Source organism: Pogona vitticeps, chromosome 2, assembly GCF_051106095.1.
Source record: "Pogona vitticeps strain Pit_001003342236 chromosome 2, PviZW2.1, whole genome shotgun sequence".
NCBI lineage: Eukaryota > Metazoa > Chordata > Lepidosauria > Squamata > Agamidae > Pogona > Pogona vitticeps.
In genome coordinates this window covers 93,351,026-93,371,633 of record NC_135784.1, presented here as the reverse complement: position 1 = coordinate 93,371,633, position 20,608 = coordinate 93,351,026, and the positions used below count along the sequence as shown (strand labels likewise).

Here is a 20,608-nt window from a genome sequence, read left to right as displayed (position 1 = left end):
ACAGAGCTGATATAAATTCTATAGCATGGATTCTGAGACTGCAAGTTGATTTTTCTGTTGACCATCTTAGAATATATTATGTTCCACTTTTAAAGGAGATGCATATTCACAGCTATGGTTTTATCTAGGAATTAGGACAGCAGTTCTTAACCTTTGGTCTGTCACAGGTTTTGGATGAGTCCCAGAAGCTATAGGCAACATCCTCAATAATGATGGATTTGGGGACTTGAAGTCCTAAGTATCTGAAGGACAAAAGGTTGATGCATACAGAATTAGAGGGTGATCTCCGACCTGGAAACCAATTCCTTTTATTAATGCCTTCCTGCAACAGACTGAAATCTGTTATTACTCCACATTCACTCCAGGCTCAAGCTGTTGCAACAGCTTCTCTCATGGAGAATATGAGAAAGTATAGTTCCATGAGATGGTCTAGCAACCTGTAAGAGAATGTTGATCCTTCTTGCCAGCTTATGGTTACTGGGCTTCTTTGAGGGAAGCTCTGACTGGTACAAAACCAATGTAGTGGAAGTAATTAAACTCACTTCTCTTTATCAAGTTCCAGGTTGCTTTAAGTAACAGGGGCACAATGAAGCTATGATTCAAAATTAGTAATGCATCCAAATGGAGTTATTTTTTGCTATAATGTAGCATTTACAGTGACTTTTTCAAATTACATTTTCACCAGCATTCTCAGGCATATTTATATGTCTTCTGACAATATTTTCAAGTGGTTGTTGTAGGTTTTTTGGGCTGTTTGGGTGTGTCCTGGTGGTTTTTCTTCCTAACATTTCACCAGTCTCTGTGGTCCTCTGTCTCAGAGGATAGGAGTTCACAGACAGACTTCTAACAGCCCAAAAAACCCTACAGCAACCATTGAATTCCAGCCATGAAAGCCTTCGAGTAAACAATATTTCCAAGTGTTATACCATTCTCTAGCCGATTTCTAAGAAATGCAGAAATTCAGCACAGATATTTTCCTTGTCTCTGATCATGAAAAAAGTGACAATGCTAAAAGGTGGATGAATTAAATGCTCATGCCTTTGCTTGCCTGAGTCACATATTTTCCATTGAATTCATTGGGATTGCAAAATATCTTTAGCTGGTTCAGAGCCATAGTATGGCAAATTCTTTATGGTTTGTGTTGAATGACTGCCAGTGCATATGGGCTATTTGCTTTGTCTGCTTACTGTTGTTTTCTTCTTCCCTTTAATCTGTAGAATGTATTGTTATCAATGAATGATCACAATAATGAGGAAAAACAGACGTGGCTTGTGTTGTTTGCTGATATGTGTGTGTGTTTCATTTCTTTAGAGGTCAATATCTATGAGAGAGGAAACTCCATTTCACCATACTACTCTTGTGTGTCAAGCACTGCTTCCTTGATTCAAGTTTCCTCTGGGTGCTTTAGAAGAGCCCTAATGTCATGCCAGGCAACCTCACAGGATGTCTTTAGTCAGAGTAATTGATTTAGTTGAAACTTTCCATCACTTTGCATGAAGAACAGACACTTTGGAGGGACACCAACTGTTCCAGTTGGCTGTTACAATCCCAGCATTGCATAACTAATCACATCATTTATTTTTATCACACAGGTGAGAAAGATGATGCCCCTGCATGAAAGAAAGATATGCAATGGGAAGGCTGAGAGTGCTACATGTGATCATTCTGCCCAGTTCCCACTGCTGGTATGCATGGTGGCCGTATCCCCCTGCCATCTTTGTCTGGATGGCATCCAAAGAGATTCTAAGTACCCACTAATGAACCATAGAACGTACAGGAGCTGCCATCTATATTGCATCTTTCATCAGGCAGTATAGAACAATCCTAGAAGCTAATTCGGTAATTGTTGTTGCTGCTGCTGTTGTTGTTTTTGTTTTGCCTTATATGCCACCCCATAGGCTAAAGAACTCTCTGGGCAGTTTACAACATAATTATACAGACAACTAGTGAGCTGGCTACTCAATTTACCAACATTGGAAGGATTTGCTAGTTTATTGAAGAATTGTCTACCTTGCAAGTTTAAATGTCCTGTTACCTCTGATTTTATTTGAAAGTCTATTTGCTATATTTTTAATTGCAACCCAGCATTGGATGTTATTGGATGATCAGAAGATCCAAGCAATTGATGCAGCTGTGGGATCCTTTTTGAAACAAAGCAGAGGCATCTTTGGGTAGCCTGGTAAAAAGTCTATTACTATCACTCCACATACATTTGTTAAAATTTTGTACAGTATTTAGGGCTGAACGACTAAACTGACACACTGACACATTAGCTTTGTTCTAGGTAAGTCCTAGAAGGTGGATTTTTTACAAAGGTATCTAAGATTGTCAGAGGTTCCCCGAAGACTTACTGTAAACATATTGGTCAACAGAATCTAATCATGTCTCACCATTCTGCCATGAAGCATAAAACTGTTAGGATATTTTGGTATTTTCTGGCAAAGTGCTATGGCCTAAGCAAAACTTGTAACTGTAGTAACCGAACAGTAGTCAACCTGGAGCAAAAGAAATAAGCTTACTGCTTGAAATGCTGTTGTTTTATTATGCAGGCAGGAGACAAAAGGTATACAATTCATTCAGTAGTTAAAGGGTCCTTGCTGGACTTCTTGTGCATGTGCAAAACCCACAGTGAGTATGCACCCCAAAGAACTGCAGTGGTGGCTCTTTAATTACTGAGTACAAGCAAGCGAGTGCCTTTTGCCTAGGTAGCAAAGCAACAAGATTTCAGCCACTGTTTATTAACTAGGAATTTAAAGTCTAGATAAATATTTTGGAATACTGCAGGAGGAAAAGTTCCCTGAAGTTCCCCTACAATTCAGGTTTGTGCTAACTAAATATCAAACTAGACACATCATTAAAATCATGAATTCCCTATGTGTTTGAATTATTTTCTCACCTTGACCCCTTGCAAAATTAGTGTGCTTTCTATAGCAATTTGTCGCCAGGAGATACACACTTGCTTGGTCTGCAGATCAAATTTGTTGGCCATGAAGCTTGGTGGAATCATTTTCAACTTCTAATGTCATGTTATCTGTAGCATCTGCTTAGACCCTCAAATGGAAGAGTTAGATGAAGTTGGAAGAGATCTCAAAGAAAAAAGGAAGCTGGAGAGTACCAGCCTAGATATGGATTGAGAAAGATGAGAAAACGGGACTGTCTATCTGCCCTGCAACCCTGCAGATCAGTTATTACATGCACTGGTCTTCTAGTCTGATAGCAGCAGCATAAATAATGCTGCCATTTTATCCTCACAATAAACCTGTGAATCAAGCCAAAAGATGGTAGCTAGACCAACATGACCTTCACAGCTGAGCAGCTATATGAATTGGGGTCTTTCCAGCCCAAGATGGCATAATCTGGTGCCCTTCTAATGTATTTCCCTAAAACTTGTACCAGTAATTATGCTAGCTTGAGACAATAAGAGCTGTAATTAAAAAAATCCATGGGGTGCTGCACTGGGACAGTATGTTGTAGCCCAATATTTTGGGAAGGCACCAAGTTGGCACTCAGGCTGCTGCAGCCTTCCTGATGGAGTTGCATAGGCAGTAAAATGCATCCTTGAGAAACTAATCTCATTGACTCAATACCTTAGTAAAATCCTTGGGGCTAGCCTGATTGCAGAATACTGTTTTATTTTCTCCTTTTCCCTCACCCCCATTTGTTATTGTATTTTCTGCATTCCTGCTAAGCCCCTTGCCACACGGGGTGTCTGTATACCATTGTTGATGAACCAGAAATTCCATGATTCGCTTTGCATCTCGTTACCTTCATGACTCTGTGGGTTTTGGCCATGGTCTCTGAGTTCTCTTGCTCAACTTATCGTAGTCATGACAAGTAAAAAAGGATCCTATCCTATATTTTTGGAAATCATGCCTGATATATCTCTATCTTTGTCTTTATATCTATGGCAACATAGAGAAGATGATTAGTGGGAGATGGTATCACAATGCAGAACTTGAAAAACAGTGCTGGCCTTGGTGGCTAAGGAATTCTGAGAGCTGACATCCAAACAGTAAAATATCCAAGCTCTGTTATGATGTATACTTGAAATGGTGCAGCAGACCAACGATTCTCAACCTTTCTATCTTCTGTTCCATCAATTGATCTCTTGTGATGGGTGCTGACTCCTGCCATGATAGAAAAATCCATATTTTCCAAGAAGAATATTTATGTGTTTACTGGCATTCTCCTATTGTGTCTACCATTCTATATCTATCATGTTTAGCTTTAAGAAAAGAAGACTGATGGGATATACTGGAAATGTCATATAGAAGAAAGGTAGGATCTGTTCTCAATCATTGCAGAGTGCAGGGCACATAATAATGAGTTTAAGTTAGAAGAAGTCAGATTTTGGTTGAAAACCAGGAAAGACTTCCTACTCTTAGTACAGCAATGGAACCAGTTACCTCAGGAGGTGGTGAGCGCTCCAGTTCTGGAGCCATTCAAGAGAAAACTAGACAACCACCTGTCAGATATGCTTTGATTTGGATTCCTGCCTTGAGCAGGGGGTCGGACTGGATGGCCTTATAGCCCCCTTCCAACTCCATTGTTCTATGACTTTCAGTTTTCAGTAAGTTGATGGGCAGTGAGAAAAAATAAGGAAAAATACTGAATGCATACCTGCATGCCAAATGGTTACACAGGGAAAAATCTATGCCAGGAAGGATTGGTAGGAGATGGCACCTCACACTTGGAAGAGGATATGGGGTTTGAAGGAGAATGAATTCTTAGCAGTTTTAATGAAAAGACGGTGTTCCCCTTAGACTACTTCCATGTCTCACCAGTGGCACAAATAACATTGACTGAGAATCACTGCAGGAGACTGGGGACATGTCCTGAAAGCCATTTTTACTAATATTCAAAACAAGCCAAAATGTTGTTTAACAATTCAGTCTGCATTAGAGAGAGAATTAAAAAAAACCCTGTTCCTGTTTATTATGGGAAGTATATTTTCATGATTGTATAAAGACTGTGAATTGAGATTTTTTTTTAAAAAAAAAAGCAATTAATTTTTAAAACATCTTGCGACAGCAATGTGCCCTGAAAGGTGAATTGCAGAGTGATGGTGCTAGAATGTTAGAGTTGCACACTGATGGAGCAATGTTATTGGCCAGTGGTGAAGGTGAGGAGATATGCAAAGGCAGGGAGAGACCCACCTTATTCAAAGCTCACCTAGTTTGTGCTGGTAGGACATAAGGTAAAGGTTCCCCTTGACACTTTTTGTCCAGTCGTGTTCGACTCTAGGGGGTGGTGCTCATCCCCGTTTCCAAGCCATAGAGCCAGCGTTTTGGCCAAAGACAATCTTCCGTGGTCACATGGCCAGTGCGACTTAGACACGGAACGCTGTTACCTTCCCACCAAGGTGGTCCCTATTAATCTACTCGCATTTGCATGCTTTCGAACCGCTAGGTTGGCGGGAGCTGGGACAAGCGACGGGCGCTTACTCCGTCGCGTGGATTCGATCTTATGACTGCTTGGTCTTCTGACCCTGCAGCACAGGCTTCTGCGGTTTAGCCCGCAGCGCCACCACGTCCCTGGTAGGACATAAGGAGAAGATAAATAGCACTCCAACCCCACACATTTCTAGGTTTGTTTTTTGCATGAAGCATTTCCTTCTCACTGATTCAAATGGAATACCCATGGAATGCATTATTTCAGTGTTCCCTAATTAATGCTGGAGCTTCAAGCAGAACTTGGAAATAGGCAGTTATCAGTAATGAGTTACTGCTGATTAATTCCTTTTTCCAAAGATAAATGCATAACTAAGTTGTATTATAACTCTAGTGTAGCAAGATGAATTCCTAGATGTATTTTGTACTACAAGCCATCAGCCTGTAGCATCCTGTATTTTAAAAATGTAACTAAAATCTGTTTTAATTACTGTGAATAAAAAGTTACTTTTAACAAATTCTTCAGAGAGGCAGCTGTGTTGGTCTATTTCAGCAAGAAACAAATTAAAATAAAAACAAAACAAAAGTATACAATTTGAAGAGCAAGAAATTTATTTCAGTGTGAACTGTTCTGTTTACAATCTACTTCTTCTGTGTCTGGAGAATTAGATTAAACCTATGAACACTTTCAGTGAAATAAAGTTGTCTTAAAAGCATCATGGTGCTTTTGTTTGCAATCATTTTATTTTTGCTTTGCTTTTTAAAAATAGTTACTTCAAAGGTTATAGTAACTGCTTGAGGAGATTGGAACTGCAATTATTACCTAGTTAGCTTTCAAAAGTAACTTTGCAAGCTCTTGTTTCAATACTGGTAAAACACTGATTATGGACCCTTCTGCAGCCTCAGAGGAGTGTGGCAGGACCCAACTTTCCTCTACATCGAGAACTGATCAAGCTCTTTGGCCTCAGCAAAAGAGAATCCCCTCCCAAACTCTTGAATCACCTTCCTAGGAACTACAGGGCTGTAGAAACTTAGACATTATGGAGATGTCACTTTCGCAGGGATGGGATGCACAGCTGAGTTTTCGTCACCTCATCCTGCTGAATGTAAATAAGTTGCTAAATGCCTTTTCCCCTTCTTGAAATGTGAGTAAATCTGCTTAGATTCTTTGTGAAAAGTTCAAGCAGAGATAGAAGTGCTTTTAAACTGTAAAAGCCTGGCTTCTTCTCTGGCGAATACACTTTCATTTTCGCTCGGAAAAACGCCAGTGAAAGTTGAACAGCTAATGAGCTGTTAAAAACTACTTTGTTTTCCTGTGCTATGAATCTTTTGCTTTGCTTATGAGAAAAAATAGCAATAAGAGTTGTAAAAGTTGGACAAGAGAGCCGTCAGAGAATAAAAAATCAGATCGTAGTCTCGAATGCTTAAGATGAATAGAGGTGGAATTCCTCGCTCCTAAAGAAGTTTCTAAAGAAACTCGGGAAGCTGCTGGAAAGGAGGGGGGGAGGGGTTTGCAAAAGAAAGTGATTTATCTGGAAGATAGCTGAAGATGCAACAACATCAAAATAATGAATTTTGAGCTGCAAAAGCAGGAAGTGGTGACCTGGATAAATTCTATTATGAACTCCTAGCATGTGGCTGAAGAGGATATACAGTATAGAGAATTAATTTTGTTGGGCATCCCAGAAATAAGAGGCCAAGACCGATAATATGGAAAATGTTCAACTACAGTGGTGCCTTGGCTTACAACCATAATTCGTTCCAGAAGATGGGTGTAACTCTAAATGGTTGTAAGTTGAAGCACCATTTCCCATTGAAATACATTGAAACCCCATTAATCCGTTGTAGCTGGGGGAAAAACTGCAAGCCCCATAGGAATGCACTGGGGCTGAAAAACAAACACACCAAAACAAAAAATAAAAACACAGCCAAACCCAGCAGAATGCTATGGGGCTGGGAAAAAAAACACAAACACCTCCCCCAAAGACAGCCCCAGAGGAACACGATGGGGCTGGGGAAAAAATCAACAAACCCCCCCACACAGCCAGCCCCAGTGGAATGCAATGGGGCTGGGGAAAAACACAACCCCCCCCCCCAGACAGGCAGCTCCACTGGAATGCTATGGGGCTGGGAAGAAAAACACCAAAACACACAAAAGAAATCACAGCACAGAAACATAACCCCCCACAAACCCACCCTGCAAAACAAAGTAAATGCATTTACTCAGGAGCAGAAAGCAGCTCCAGGTAGTCCTAGCCTCCTCCGAAGCACACACTCTAACCGTTGGGGTGAAAGAGCTACAAAGAAACTCTTTGCCGAACAATGGTTAGCCCTCTGATTTGAATTCCCCGCCTTTTTCTCCTGCCTCTTTTGATTGCAACTCGAAGCTCCGGCTGCGAGTCAAAGCAAAATTTTGCAGCCAGAGGTGATTGCAACTCAAAATGGTCATATGTCAGGACGGTCGTAAGTCTAGGCACCACTGTATGCTAAAAAAGAGCAATTTCTCAAGGTCACTAAAGAAAAACTGGAACGATTAGTTTATACATCAAACCCAATACAGATTTATCAGGATTTAAGCAATCAATCAATACAGTGGAGAAAAACCATGAAACCCGTTACATCAATTCTAATCAAGAATGGAGGGAGATACAACTGGGGTCACCCAATCTTTTTTAAAATATGGAAAAATTGAGTCCTCTTTGGAATCTTTTCTTCTGAAGAAGGCAAGGACGCCTATGGCAAGAAGATCAAGATGACCAAGGAGCAAACAAGTAGGCCTGCAAGGAGTGAAAACATGAAAGAGAAGATATCTGGACTGAGAGAAACTATTTGATGCTTGAAGACTCCCCCCTCCCCCCTTTTTTCTTTTTCTTTTCTCTTTCCCTCTGTTTCCCCTTTAAAAAATTTTATATTATCCCCCCAATTTTAAAAGGTTTTTTACTGTCCCTCCTCCCCCTTTTCTTTTTTCTCATCTATTTGATATGATTAAGAAATATAAAATAAGCGAAATTAATAACCCATTTTTAAAGACAATGTTAAACGTCTAGTACAAGTATAGAAAGGATTTATGTCCATTTAACTCTCCATCAGGATTAGAGACTGAAATAGAAAATTTTCCTGCCAATATGAAAGTTTATGCAGAATTATTTAAAGAAAAAAGTGATTAGATTAAAAGACTAATTGTATAAAATGAAACTGAAAGATCAAATGAAACAAATCCTTCAAAATAAGAATATATCATGGTTGAATTATATGCAATTAAAAAGATGGACTAATGAATGGGTAAAGAAGTATAATAAAGGTAGAGAATATACAAAGTATGAAGAATTTCTGTTATATGAAGATGTTCAGATGACTGATGCGGTAAAGGGTGCAGTGAGTAAAATTTATAGATTCCTGATTGATCTAGAAGAAGAAGAGACTGAGAAAGAAGGATTGAAATTAGTGTGGGAACAAGACTTAGGAAAAAGAATAAATGATGAAGAATGGAGGAAGATGTGGAAAATGAGGGTTTTACGATTTATGTTGGTGAGAATAAGAGAATTTTTTTTCAAATTGGGTTTAAGATGGTATTTGACAATGACAAAATTGAATAAAATTAACACTAGTTATCTGAATGTCTGTTGGAAATGTGAGAAGGAAATTGGTACATACTTTCATATGTGGTGGGAATGCGAAAAAGTACAAAGATCTTGGAAACTAATCTTTAAAGAACTAAATGACATATGTGAAAAAGATATAGAATTTAATCCTGAGATAGCTCTGTTATCAATATTTGAGAATGTGGAACATGATAAGATGACTAGAGACTTGATTACGAATTTATTAACAGCAGCCAGATTAATAATAGCTAGGAATTGGAAATCAAAGTCTGAATTTCAAATGGAAGAATGGTACTGTATAATGAAATATGGAATAAAACTATAAATGATAAACTAACTTGTAATTTAAAGGTTGAGAAAGGAGAGTTGAAAAATAATAATTGTTATGATGTATGGGGTAGATTTTTGGAATATGTGATAACAAGAGGAAAAGGGAGAGCTCCAAATCAAGAATCAATGCAGTTCTGGAGAAGAGGACAATAAAGGAAGAAGAAAAGGAAAGACAGTGGAAGAAGAAGACTACTGCAAGAGGTCCTGACTATGGTGGTGGGGAACATAGTCAATTTGTATTTTAGTTTATGTATTTTATGTTTATGTTTATGTTGAAGTTTAAGAAAAGAAAAGAAACTTAGACATTATTTATTAAAGTTTTCAGTTGTTAAACTCTTTGGGATCGAGGTAAGACAAACCAAACCAAACCATATTCTTCATATTCTTATTTCATATATATTTTCTGTTTGAAGATCTAGAAATCGGACATTGTGTACTTCACCTCTACTAAAGCTCTTTTTCTCCTTTCTTGCTTTTCATTTTAACTTAGGGGAGTGGGGGTTGGGGAAGAAACTGACCCTGTGCAGCCGTGGTATTATTTTCATTTAAATCTAAAACCATTAAAATGTCTCTGTGACTTACTGCTGGTTCATTTAAATGACGTGTTCAGAGAGCTACAACCTCAAGCTCTGCAATGCCGCCGCTGTGACTTTCATATAAATTGGATACTGATTTATATGTGACAGACTAAGCCAGCAAACGGGCCCCACGGGGGAGGTGTAGTCCATTGAAATAAATCCGAAATTAAATTATCTTGAATAAAATTACAATACCATCGCCTTCAACAGAAGGGTAATGCATATATTTCATTAAATATTAAAGTTTAATTTCTTTTGCGCATACGTGCATGCTGAGGTGAGGAGAAGTTCCTGTGGTGCATTTTTTTTAACCCAATGTTGAGTTTTCTTGGTTCTCTTCTTTCTGTTTAGCTGAACACCTAAATAAATTTGTACCGTGATATCTACAGCAGCGGCAAAGCCAGTGCAGATTGAGTTTGGGAGTCGTGTGTTTCAATAAAAGCATTGCCACTGCCATGGGAAAGCAAGTCAGAATGACAGCTGAACCACGAACTGGCCTTGGGTGAGATCAAGGGCTAAACTAGACATTAAGGGAAATGCTTATTCCTTCTGATTAACCTGTTTCCCCTCTGATGACCGGATTTCCTTAAAGGGATCTGCCTCCACAGTCGGACCTGCAAACTAAGGGCCTATCAAGACAGGGGAATTTGGGATGGTGTGGTTCACATTTAAAGGGTTCTTGCCTTCAGTGTAATGTATTTTATCTCTCACTTAAGCGATCTTTCAATCCACAGTGGAAATGTTTATTCTCCTGTGAGAAGGGGTCTTTTGATAGTCTGTTTACTTACAAGTAAGGTTTACCCAGTTTACTCACAGGTAAGGATATGACAGTGCTGGTGGGGTAAGCTTCCAGTGGTAGTACTGGAGCGAGGGGGAAAGGTTGAGGAGATGGAAGGGAAGGAAGCCCCCCTTTTCCCACCTTCCCTCTTAGCCAGGGCTTTGCTGGTGGTGTGCAGTCTTGTGTAGTGGAGACCGTGGAGTGGAGATAGCCCTCTTTCCTGTCTTTTCTCACAGCCATCATTTAGCCAGCTGCAGAGGCTTTTCTTCATTCTTTCCCACCTTCCTTCCTTCCTTCCTTCCTTCCTTCCTTCCTTCCTTCCTTCCTTCCTTCCTTCCTTCCTTCCTTCCTTCCTTCCTTCCTTCCTTCCTTCCATCCATCCATCCATCCATCCATCCATCCATCCATCCATCCTTATTTATTTATTTATTTATTTAATTATTTAATTATTTATTTATTTATTTATTTATCTATCTATCTATCTATCTATCTATCTATCTATCTATCTATCTATCTATCTATCTATCTATCTATCTATCTATCTATCTATCTATCTATCTATCTATCTATCTATCTATCTATTTATTTATTTATTTATTTATTTATTTATTTATTGGTGAATTAAAATAAGGGGCACATGTAAACTGGAATGCATCAACCTAGTATTGTATTAGAATTGCACTGCATCAGTTAGGGATATAGGGACGTGATGGCACTGCGGGCTAAACCGCAGAAGCCTGTGCTGCAGGGTCAGAAGACCAGCAGTCGTAAGATCGAATCCACGCGATGGAGTGAGCACCCATCGCTTGTCCCAACTCCCGCCATCCTAGCGGTTTGAAAGCATGCAAATGCAAGTAGATAAATAGGGACCACTTAGGTGGGAAGGTAACAGCGTTCCGTGTCTAAGTCGCACTGGCCATGTGACCACGGAAGATTGTCTTTGGACAAAACGCTGGCTCTATGGCTTGGAAACGGGGATGAGCACCACCCCCTAGAGTCGAACACGACTGGACAAAAATTGTCAAGGGGAACCTTTACCTTTTTAGTTAGGGAAATATTAGAAAACAGAGATGAAAATAGAGGAGAGGTTTTCCTCATCCTCCCTTTTAATGTCACCACCTACCTATTATGTCACTGTGTTGACATCTCAAATAACACCACCCACAGTTCCATTTTGGTGTGAAATAACCATCTACACAGGCTACACAATAATTAGGATGATGTTGCATTGCACCAAAAAGAATAGTGCTGTGCCAGAAAGGTGCGCAATGGATCTTAAAGAGCAGAGTCTCCTCCAGCACCACAATTCAAAAGCATCAATCCTTCGGCGGTCAGCTTTCTTTATGGTCCAGCTCTCACTTCCATACATCGCTACTGGAAAGACCATAGCTTTGACTATTCAGACTGCAAAATGTTCTACCTGCTTTTCAATTAAAATAAATTAAGGGGCATGAATATTTTGTGCATTAACATGACTTTCTTTCCCCCTGAATAGTGAACTCAGGTGGCAAGAGTTGGTTTAGTTTGTTAGAAGTGGAATGAAATGAGACAGGCAGGAGGAGGAAGGTCAGAGGAGAGCCAGGAGGGTTGCAGGACACGAAGCACAGAGGAGATGGAGTGGCGGCATGATGCGAGACGAGGCAAGTGGAGGAGTGGAGATGAAGAGGCAAGGTGGCAGGGACCCAGTGAGGGAAAAAGAAAGGGATAGAAGTGAGGCAGAGGCAGCACGGGCCCTCCAGGTAGTTGGGGAGCACTGCAGTTCACAGGTTCTGGCCCTCCGCTACTTGAGGTGGCAGCCTTTGCCTAATGGATGAGCTGGCTCTGCTGACATAGTAGTCTCTTGGCAGTCAAGGTGCACTCGGCCAAAATAACACTGAGGTGCAGAATGTGCTGCTGCAATATTTATCTCTTGAATGGCAAGTCTGCCTTTGCAGAAACAGTTTCTGAGCGGCCTGGGCTGTTGCTTTGATCATGGCAACGGAAGCAAAGAGTAGAGCAAATATGGTTTCCAGCTCTTTGCAGGTTGGGCAAAAATGACAAACAAACAAACAAACACGACAAAAATGTTGCGACACCTTAAAGACTAACTGCTATATTTTAATGTGAGCTTTCATGGACGAGTCCACTTCTTCAGACATGAGAGTCAGTCTGCACGGCAAATATTTATGTGTGGTCCCAAAACAAAGAGACTGTTTGTTTCCTAGGCGCAAGTAGTTGATGATGTGGCATTTCACACCCAGCAACTGCTGCTCCTGTTCGTGTCCTTTGTTAGTGGCTTCTCCAGAATCGGATAAATATTGCTTGGCCATTTGGATCATAATGATTCTGCGTGATTGAGTGGCTTTCAATAATGGGTGCCCCCTCTCTGATTTAAAAGAGACAGTAATTGCACATAACTGTCATTTGCTGAGCGACAGGAATTTTCAGAGAAGCAAGAAAGCAAGCAAACATCTAATCTGTGCTCAAGATATTTTCACACAGGTTCGTTTCTGTGAAGCAAATGTGCAACAAATATATAAAAAGCAGCAACAAAATTCTGACTTGAGCCGTAGGAAAATGCCTGCCAAGCGAGCGAGAGTGCCATTAGGAAAATGACTGAACTGAAAACAGGTGAGTGTGTGGTTGTAGTGTCTTCTCTGGCCACATGTCATCCCTGTGCGATACAAGGAAGGGTTCACTGTGAGTCACAGCCATGTCTTCTCTGCTCAGAAATGGAAAAGTGGCTTCAGGGAAGTGGCAGCTGTGAGACTCAAGCTCCTTTTGGATGCTGGGCACCCCAATTTGCACGTCTTTATGGGCAGCCTGATGTTCAGAAGCTTGATGGCTCAAGGCTAGACCTGGGCTATTCATATGCTTATCTCTGGGGATACGAATACGAATAGCACAGGGCTTCTTATTGCTGATCTGCTAAATCTGGATACAGGGAAGCCATGGGAAGATAGACGCTTCCGTTTCTGCTGAAATTTCTGCCTACCAGAGCGATTAAACAACAGCAACAACACTACTCAGGGCCCTCATTCCCTCAGTCATTATGAATTACTTTGTTCTTAGTTGCACACTGGTCCTTCTACGTGGCACGGTTCCTCTGCAGGATGTGAGGTGCCTTCAGGTTAGGCAAAATCTGACAGAGCCAGCTTCCCCTGCCTGTTAGTTAATCAGAATGGATCCCCTGCTTTGTTGGGGGGAAAAACAGGGCTCCCCTACAAGGTGGCTCTTTTGGCCATTCCAGCCTGGGTGATTGCACTCAGAAAGTGTAGAGTGAATGCCTAAGGGTTGATAGAGCAGCTGCTGTAGCATCATGTTTTGTCAAATAAAAATATCTTCCATATGGTATGAAGTCATGTCACATAAATACCAAAGTTTGTTATAGGGTGCTGCACTTTACTAGAGCTCTCCAAGGTTCTGAACCCTTCAAAGAGCTTCAGGATCTTCAACAGACCCTTTAAACTTCAGACTCAAATCCAGAACTCATTCACCACCTCTCTGACATTGGAATTATCAGCTTTCACTGATAGATTTCTCAGTAGAAAGGTGTGTGGTGGGCATGGGCTGTCAGCATATGGGCCTTCCAGCACAAGGGGATTTCCGTCAGTAGAAGAGGCTTCTGCCTATTCCAGCCACTCTGCAGCCGGCTCATCTAAGACTGCACTGTTAAGAGGCAATTTTATATATAATTACCTGGCAATAAGCCCCCGTGAGTTCGATGGGACTTGCTTCTTAACAGGAACACTGAATAATTTCATTTGCCATTTTAATAGACATTAGCGTACTGCACACTTTTTCAGATGAATATACTGATTGAAATGTGTGAAAGTGTGGTTCTTTCAGTTGAAAAATGTATAGAACTCTCGCTAGGTCTTCTGTGGCAGGTTCAACAATGGGAGCCATTTTGTCAGCAGAACTGATAGGTGGGTGGTTCCTTCTCCTCCCACTATCTCTGCATTCTAACCCTCTGTTCTTAAAGGTCAGTAAACCCTCTGGAGGAGATGCTGCTCCAAGGCTTTGGAATGTTCCTCCTCGAGAAATCAGGTTGTCTTCCCTCCCTTGTATCCTTCCTGTGTCAGGCAAAGGTCTTCCTTTTCAGGCATTCTTGTAAGCGATAAGTGGAGGTTTTAGGAATGCTGCATCTATTCAATTCAAAGATTTTTGAAATGTTTAAAATATATATTTTAAGTGTTTTACTGGTGATTTTAAAATATTATTAAATGTTTAATTGTTTTTAGTGTTGTGTTTTATGATGCTTTTAGTGGTGATTATTGTACCTTTCCCCATGAATTGCTGGTTTTCTACTTGAAGGAAGCTTCTTAAAAAAGTGGGAAAATATTCAGATTTCTAGGCAGCAACTGCTATATTTCAGCCTATTTGACCCGCTGAAGACTTATTGCACATGTCAATCAAGCCTGGGTTATGAATTGTGTTTGTAGGAGGAGCTGGAGAAACATCAGCCAGTTGTTATTCATTAGGGATTTTGTATCCTCGGTGCGAAAACAAACCAAGACATTGTGTTCTAATCCAAAGCAAAGAAAGGGAGACAAAAAAGCAGGCAATGACAGCTTACCTTTAAAATTGGGCCTGATTCTGGCATCGTATCCTGATGTCCTTCCCATCAGTTTATCCAGAAAATCAGAAGGGGACATAAGCTTAGCAGCAGAGCGGGCTGCTGCTCCCGTTTCTTTGGACGTGGCGAGGCTGAGCCAAAAAAGAAGAAGAGAGCAAGCAGAGACTTAATTAGTTGCTTTTCCCCCCTCTGGTTGAAATTATATCTTTTTGCCCCATGCTGTGAGGACATGGCACCTGAATCCTTTCCAGCGAGCACTCTGCTCCCACTGTAAGCCATGACAAATACCTCTGTGGATTCTTAATGAAGCCGCTGTCTACTAATTTGTTTGCTCAGCCCAAACATTCCTGATCATGGAATCCCAACCGCAACCCAAGATCAAGCACGATGACAGATGAAGAAAATCCCTTTGCTAATTTAGGAACAGACCCAGAGTCTGCCTTAAATCAGAAATGTGGACTCTAGCATCGTATCCTAGTAGGAAAACACACTTTGAGATTAGCTATGTTTTATTAAGGAACATCAATTACCATGTAATTACAGGGCAAATAGCAGAGGAGAGTATGCAGGATGTTTCCTAAAGAGTGGACAGTGCGTGAGACCAATATTGGCTTCCATTTGGTTTAATAGCTGGCGTTGGCTGAAATGTCCTGTATAGTATGCTGGAACTTAGGTTGGTGATCTAATTGGTGCAGAAATCTAACAATCATGCAGGGCTGAAGCACCCGGACATGCTCAATCTTACGTCCAACCATGTTAGAAACAATATGTGAGTGTTTTAATGTAGGCCCCAATCCTTTCAGGTTAATCTGATATTAGTGAGTCTGAATTCTCAGCCACAACTAAGTTCTCTTGAAATCAGTATTTTCTATGACTTGTGACTTATTTGTCTCATTAATGTAAACAGGAGATAGGCAAGACTTGCTTAATTAAAAAAAATCTAGAGTGAGGTACCACAAAAAACAAAAAACAAAAAACCGACATTTAAATGGCATGCAGTTACTTAAATTCCTGTCAGCCTGGTGTTCTCTGGGAGCCCTCATCCTTCAGTGTGGGTTCTCCTTCTTTTCTTCTTTACCACCATTACGGCTACCCTTGTATCCTTTAAGCACAATCATCCATCTGAGGGTGAGGGCCAGCCCTGTACTGAAATGGGGAAAATGCCACCTCAGGAAGATGAGATTGACAAACGGTGAACTATTTTCATGACTAGGGAATGGGAGACAAACTGATAAGTTTTTCTGATGCAGGAAGGCATCTCAGCCCCTTCTCTGAGAGGGGATTTGCTTCTCTGATTTGCTTCTCTGCCTGATATAGCAAAAAGTTTGAGGCTGGCTCCCAACTAGTTTTAGTGGCAGTTTCCGCTGCCTTCCTTCCAGTAGACACAGTTGACCCTGCAAAATGTAGAGGCCCAGGAATGGGAGCGGGTGAGTGCTGGACACTGCCAGCATCTTTTCATTTGCTCATTGTTGACTCTCTCATTCAGAGGAGGTCATCTGAGGGTAACTGCAAGGAGAAGGTGGAGAAGGAAGACGGCTAGACACTGGAAAAAATCTCTCTTTTTTACAGCTATGATTTCCAGAAACAATTGGCCAGCTCAACCAGTGGTTGTGTCGGCTGGAAGATTTGGGGAGCCATATTCTCAAACAATAACTTTTCTAAGCTTCCATTGGTGGGCCCACAGCTGCAGTATTGCTATAGCTACTGCCCAATAATGCCAGCAATACAGAGCTGCTGGTACAAACAAGCTGTGATGCCAAGTCTCCTAAAATGGAAGCACAGCCCCCTTGCTTATTGAAATAACTGGCTTCATCATTCAGCTGTTTCCCTAGTTTTGGTTATTAAATAAATACATCTAGCATTTGTTTAACCATTTGCAGTATTTCTTTCCTCATTTCCACAGATATTTATGGATTAAAGAAGTGGCTATTAGTTTCGACATTTATGAGGGGAAGGTGGGATTGTTTTGAGCTTCCCAGGCATTGGTATTGATAAATAGCATGTTCTAGCTAAGGAGAAAAATTCATGGAGGGTGCAGTTTAGAAGAAAGTCTGCACTGCTTGGGTTTGAAGTGGAAGTCTGTCTTCCACTTATAATCTTAAACGAGATGTATGAATACTCTTCCTCCATTATATATAGTAAATATAATGTATTAATAGATAAGCATATTAAAGAGCAGCAAATTTGGCAGGTCTAGTTTCATATTGATCCAGAAATATTGTACGCATATTCAAAGGTCAACTCTATCGGAAATCTACAAAAGTGGGTAAGCCACAACGGTCTGCAAATAATTAAATGCAAGAGTTCACAAGCCAGTCTCTTAACCTTCAGGAAAATTCTCTTTGACCTCCAGGAAGTTATTAAGGGGATAATTTTCTGCAAATTGCATTGACTGGAATGAGTTTACTCTCCACCTCCTCCTTCTTTCACATTTGTTTTTGTTTCATTTCACAAGTAGAAATGATCTTTTGCCTCTGTAAGGTAGAATTTATAACCAGAAATGTTGCCGCAACGAGAAATGATCTGGAATAGAAATTTGCCGGCATTGCTGTTTCACAGAAAGCACCTTCGGCTTGGAAATGAGTTCATTTATTGTTCATTTAAGGACAAACATATATCTAGGGTGCCTTCTGGCAAACACTGCTTCTCCAGAAGAGTCATATATTTCTACATTAACAGTGTTAAGCACGGCTTTTGGGTGGACTGCGGACTTATCAGTGATTCCTTGAGAATGCAGGCATTGCCATTCACACAATCCATGCTGACAAAGATTCAGTTCAATAGAGACGAGTGATCCCAGCTCACACATTGAAGGTCATGCAACCTTTGTGCATGGACTGGAGGACACATGAAGCCTTGCAGGGGAAAACTGTGCATGAGGAGCAGAATGAAATTACTTTTTTGGACCACAATCCTCAGATGCCATTGGCCATACTGGGGGGCAAATTGATTTGTTGTCCAAAACATAACTCTTTCAAGTAACTCCAATTAACAGAACACATTTATGTGTAACATGCCCTAACTATGGTTGTATGGTACTTGTCAGCCAGAAGAATGATACAAATGAAGCAGCTTAAACTGAGACACGTTCCCCCTTCCATCACTTAATTCTCTGTTTTTTTTCCCATCTTGGGCTTTGTTTATCTCTCTGCCAAGAGTAGATTCGTTTAGAATCTAGATGGGCGGGGTAAAAGCCAAATAAATAAATAAAAAAAATATAGATACACACACAAATACCAAAGATGTGTGTGGCTTATATGTAAGGAAATACAGGGATCAGAGAGCAAATAAATGCATTTCTCCAAGTATTGTGGGGAAAATAGCTGTGGTTGCTTTAAAAATTGGTATCCATGCTTTGCAAACTCCTAAGAAGAAAATGGGGAAAGAGGGAATCAATGCTGGGCTATAAATCTGCATTCCAAAAGAGATTCTGCATGGAAATGAGCCGGGAGGGGGAAAAAATTCAATTAAACAGCAAATGAGTTGGTGCCCAAAGAATCCTGCCAGTTCAGCAGAGAGGTGCCAGCAAATGCAATATACTGATGTCTTCTCATTAACCACAGGCTATAAGGAAGACTATGGGGAATGATGCAATCAAATATCTCACAGTTTTGGGGTTTTTTTGTTTGTTTGTTTTTTGTTGAAAGAACACAGCCCAAAGATATTATATGCATGAAAAATGAAGAAGGGTTAGGCAAAATCATACAGGCTTCTTCTCGTATGAACCTTTATGCTGGTGTTTCGAAAAATGAAACGGAGAAGAAGGCTGTGCAGGTATTTGTACTACTTCAGAGTTCTTAGCCCCATTGGTCAGCTTTATCCAGAACAATCACCAGTGAGGCCTATATGTAGGGCTTGGACACTTGTGGTTCACTAGATTCGAGATGGGAAAACTTGGGGTTTATTTTTTGGACCACAGCTCCCACAATCCTCCAGTCAGCATGAAGGATTCTGGGAGCTGTTGTATTAAAACAGCGAAACAATTCTTACTCCAAGTTCTGCTCTGGATGTTATAGGACTGCAGCTTCCATTATCTTCCATCATTGCCTATGCTGGCTAAAGCTGATGGGAATTGTAGTCTATCAACATCTGCTATATAGGAAAGAGTTTTGGGATAATCTCACTAGTGAGCTGTAAGGGGAATATTACGAAATTATACCTTTTATTTTAAATTTTATTATTTGATTTATCTTTTTATCTGTCTGGTTATTTATTTGATTTTATCAAAGCCCTTCCGATACCCTGATTTATGGCTCTAATGGTGTTGAACAGGAGACAGTGGAATAACATAAATTAAAACACTAAAAATGCAATTCAATGTATCATAAGATCATACATTTAGAATTAGTAAAATATCTTTAAATAGCAGCAGCAGCAGCAGCAACAACAACATCATACACACAGAGTTTTAAAGAAGAAAATAAAAATACAGTACTCCTGGTTAAAAACTACTTTCTCTCCAAATATTATGCTACTGCAGTACTTCTGTATGGAAATGTAGGGAGATATATGAGAAGAGTGTAAGGTAAGGCAAACACAAGAAGCTCTACATGGATGAAAAACATGATCAAGCATTGTGTTGTGGTTAGAGCTTTGGGCTAGGACATGGGAGAGCTGGGTTCCAATCTCCGCTTAGCCATAAAACTGGGTGACCCTTGGCCAGTCCTATTCTCCCAGACTGATCTATCTTACAGGGTTGTTGTGAGGAGAAAGCGTGGGGACCTGAACTAGCTCGGTCACCTCGAGCTCACTTCATTAAAGGCAGGACATGAAGGCAAGAAGCAAGTAAATAAATGATTGGCAATCTGTGCTTAACTCAGACAACCCTCCTTCCACTGCAGTTGTCACAGAATTAAGAATGATCATATATACTACCGATGGATTATTTTTATTCTATGGCATTGGCTGTAATTATACTGATTCTATGGAGTCTGTTGTAATTATATTTTATAATTACTTATGAAAGAAAGAATGCAAGGTCACATGCGCTTTATTTTGTTATTATGGAGGTCAGTGCTATTAAAGTAGGGTAGGGGAAAGGCAGTGGCTCCTTACATTTTATATTTTTCTTACAGCCAAGGTATCTGTGAGGCAACCTTCCATACATGTTAGTACTTTGCAAAACCTTCGCAAGTGCAAGTAGGCCTTTTAACAACTCAACTTAGTGCACCAGGTCCACCCTTCGTGAGTCAAATTAACTTGGCAGCAATTGTTCATGCCTTAGTCACATCACTTCTTGGCTACTGCAACGTGCTGTGCTTTGAGCTAGCCTTGAAAAGAATCCAAGATTGTCAACTTGGGTAATACAGGGCAGTAAGGCTGCGAAGTGAGGCCTGGTTCTGAAAGATCTGCAATGGCTAAAATTGCTTGCT

At 40.5% G+C, this 20,608-nt stretch overlaps 1 protein-coding gene across 2 annotated transcripts in view; it reads right to left on the bottom strand.

Annotated features, from left to right (window-relative positions):
• Window positions 1-20,608, bottom strand: part of GLRA1 (glycine receptor alpha 1) — a 127,643-nt gene that overhangs the window by 67,453 nt on the left and 39,582 nt on the right. For both annotated transcript variants that reach the window (XM_020813040.3, XM_020813041.3), the window contains exon 2: window positions 15,237-15,367. In XM_020813040.3, coding sequence (XP_020668699.1) covers window positions 15,237-15,367 — 131 coding nt within the window. The remainder of the gene's footprint in view (window positions 1-15,236; window positions 15,368-20,608) is intronic.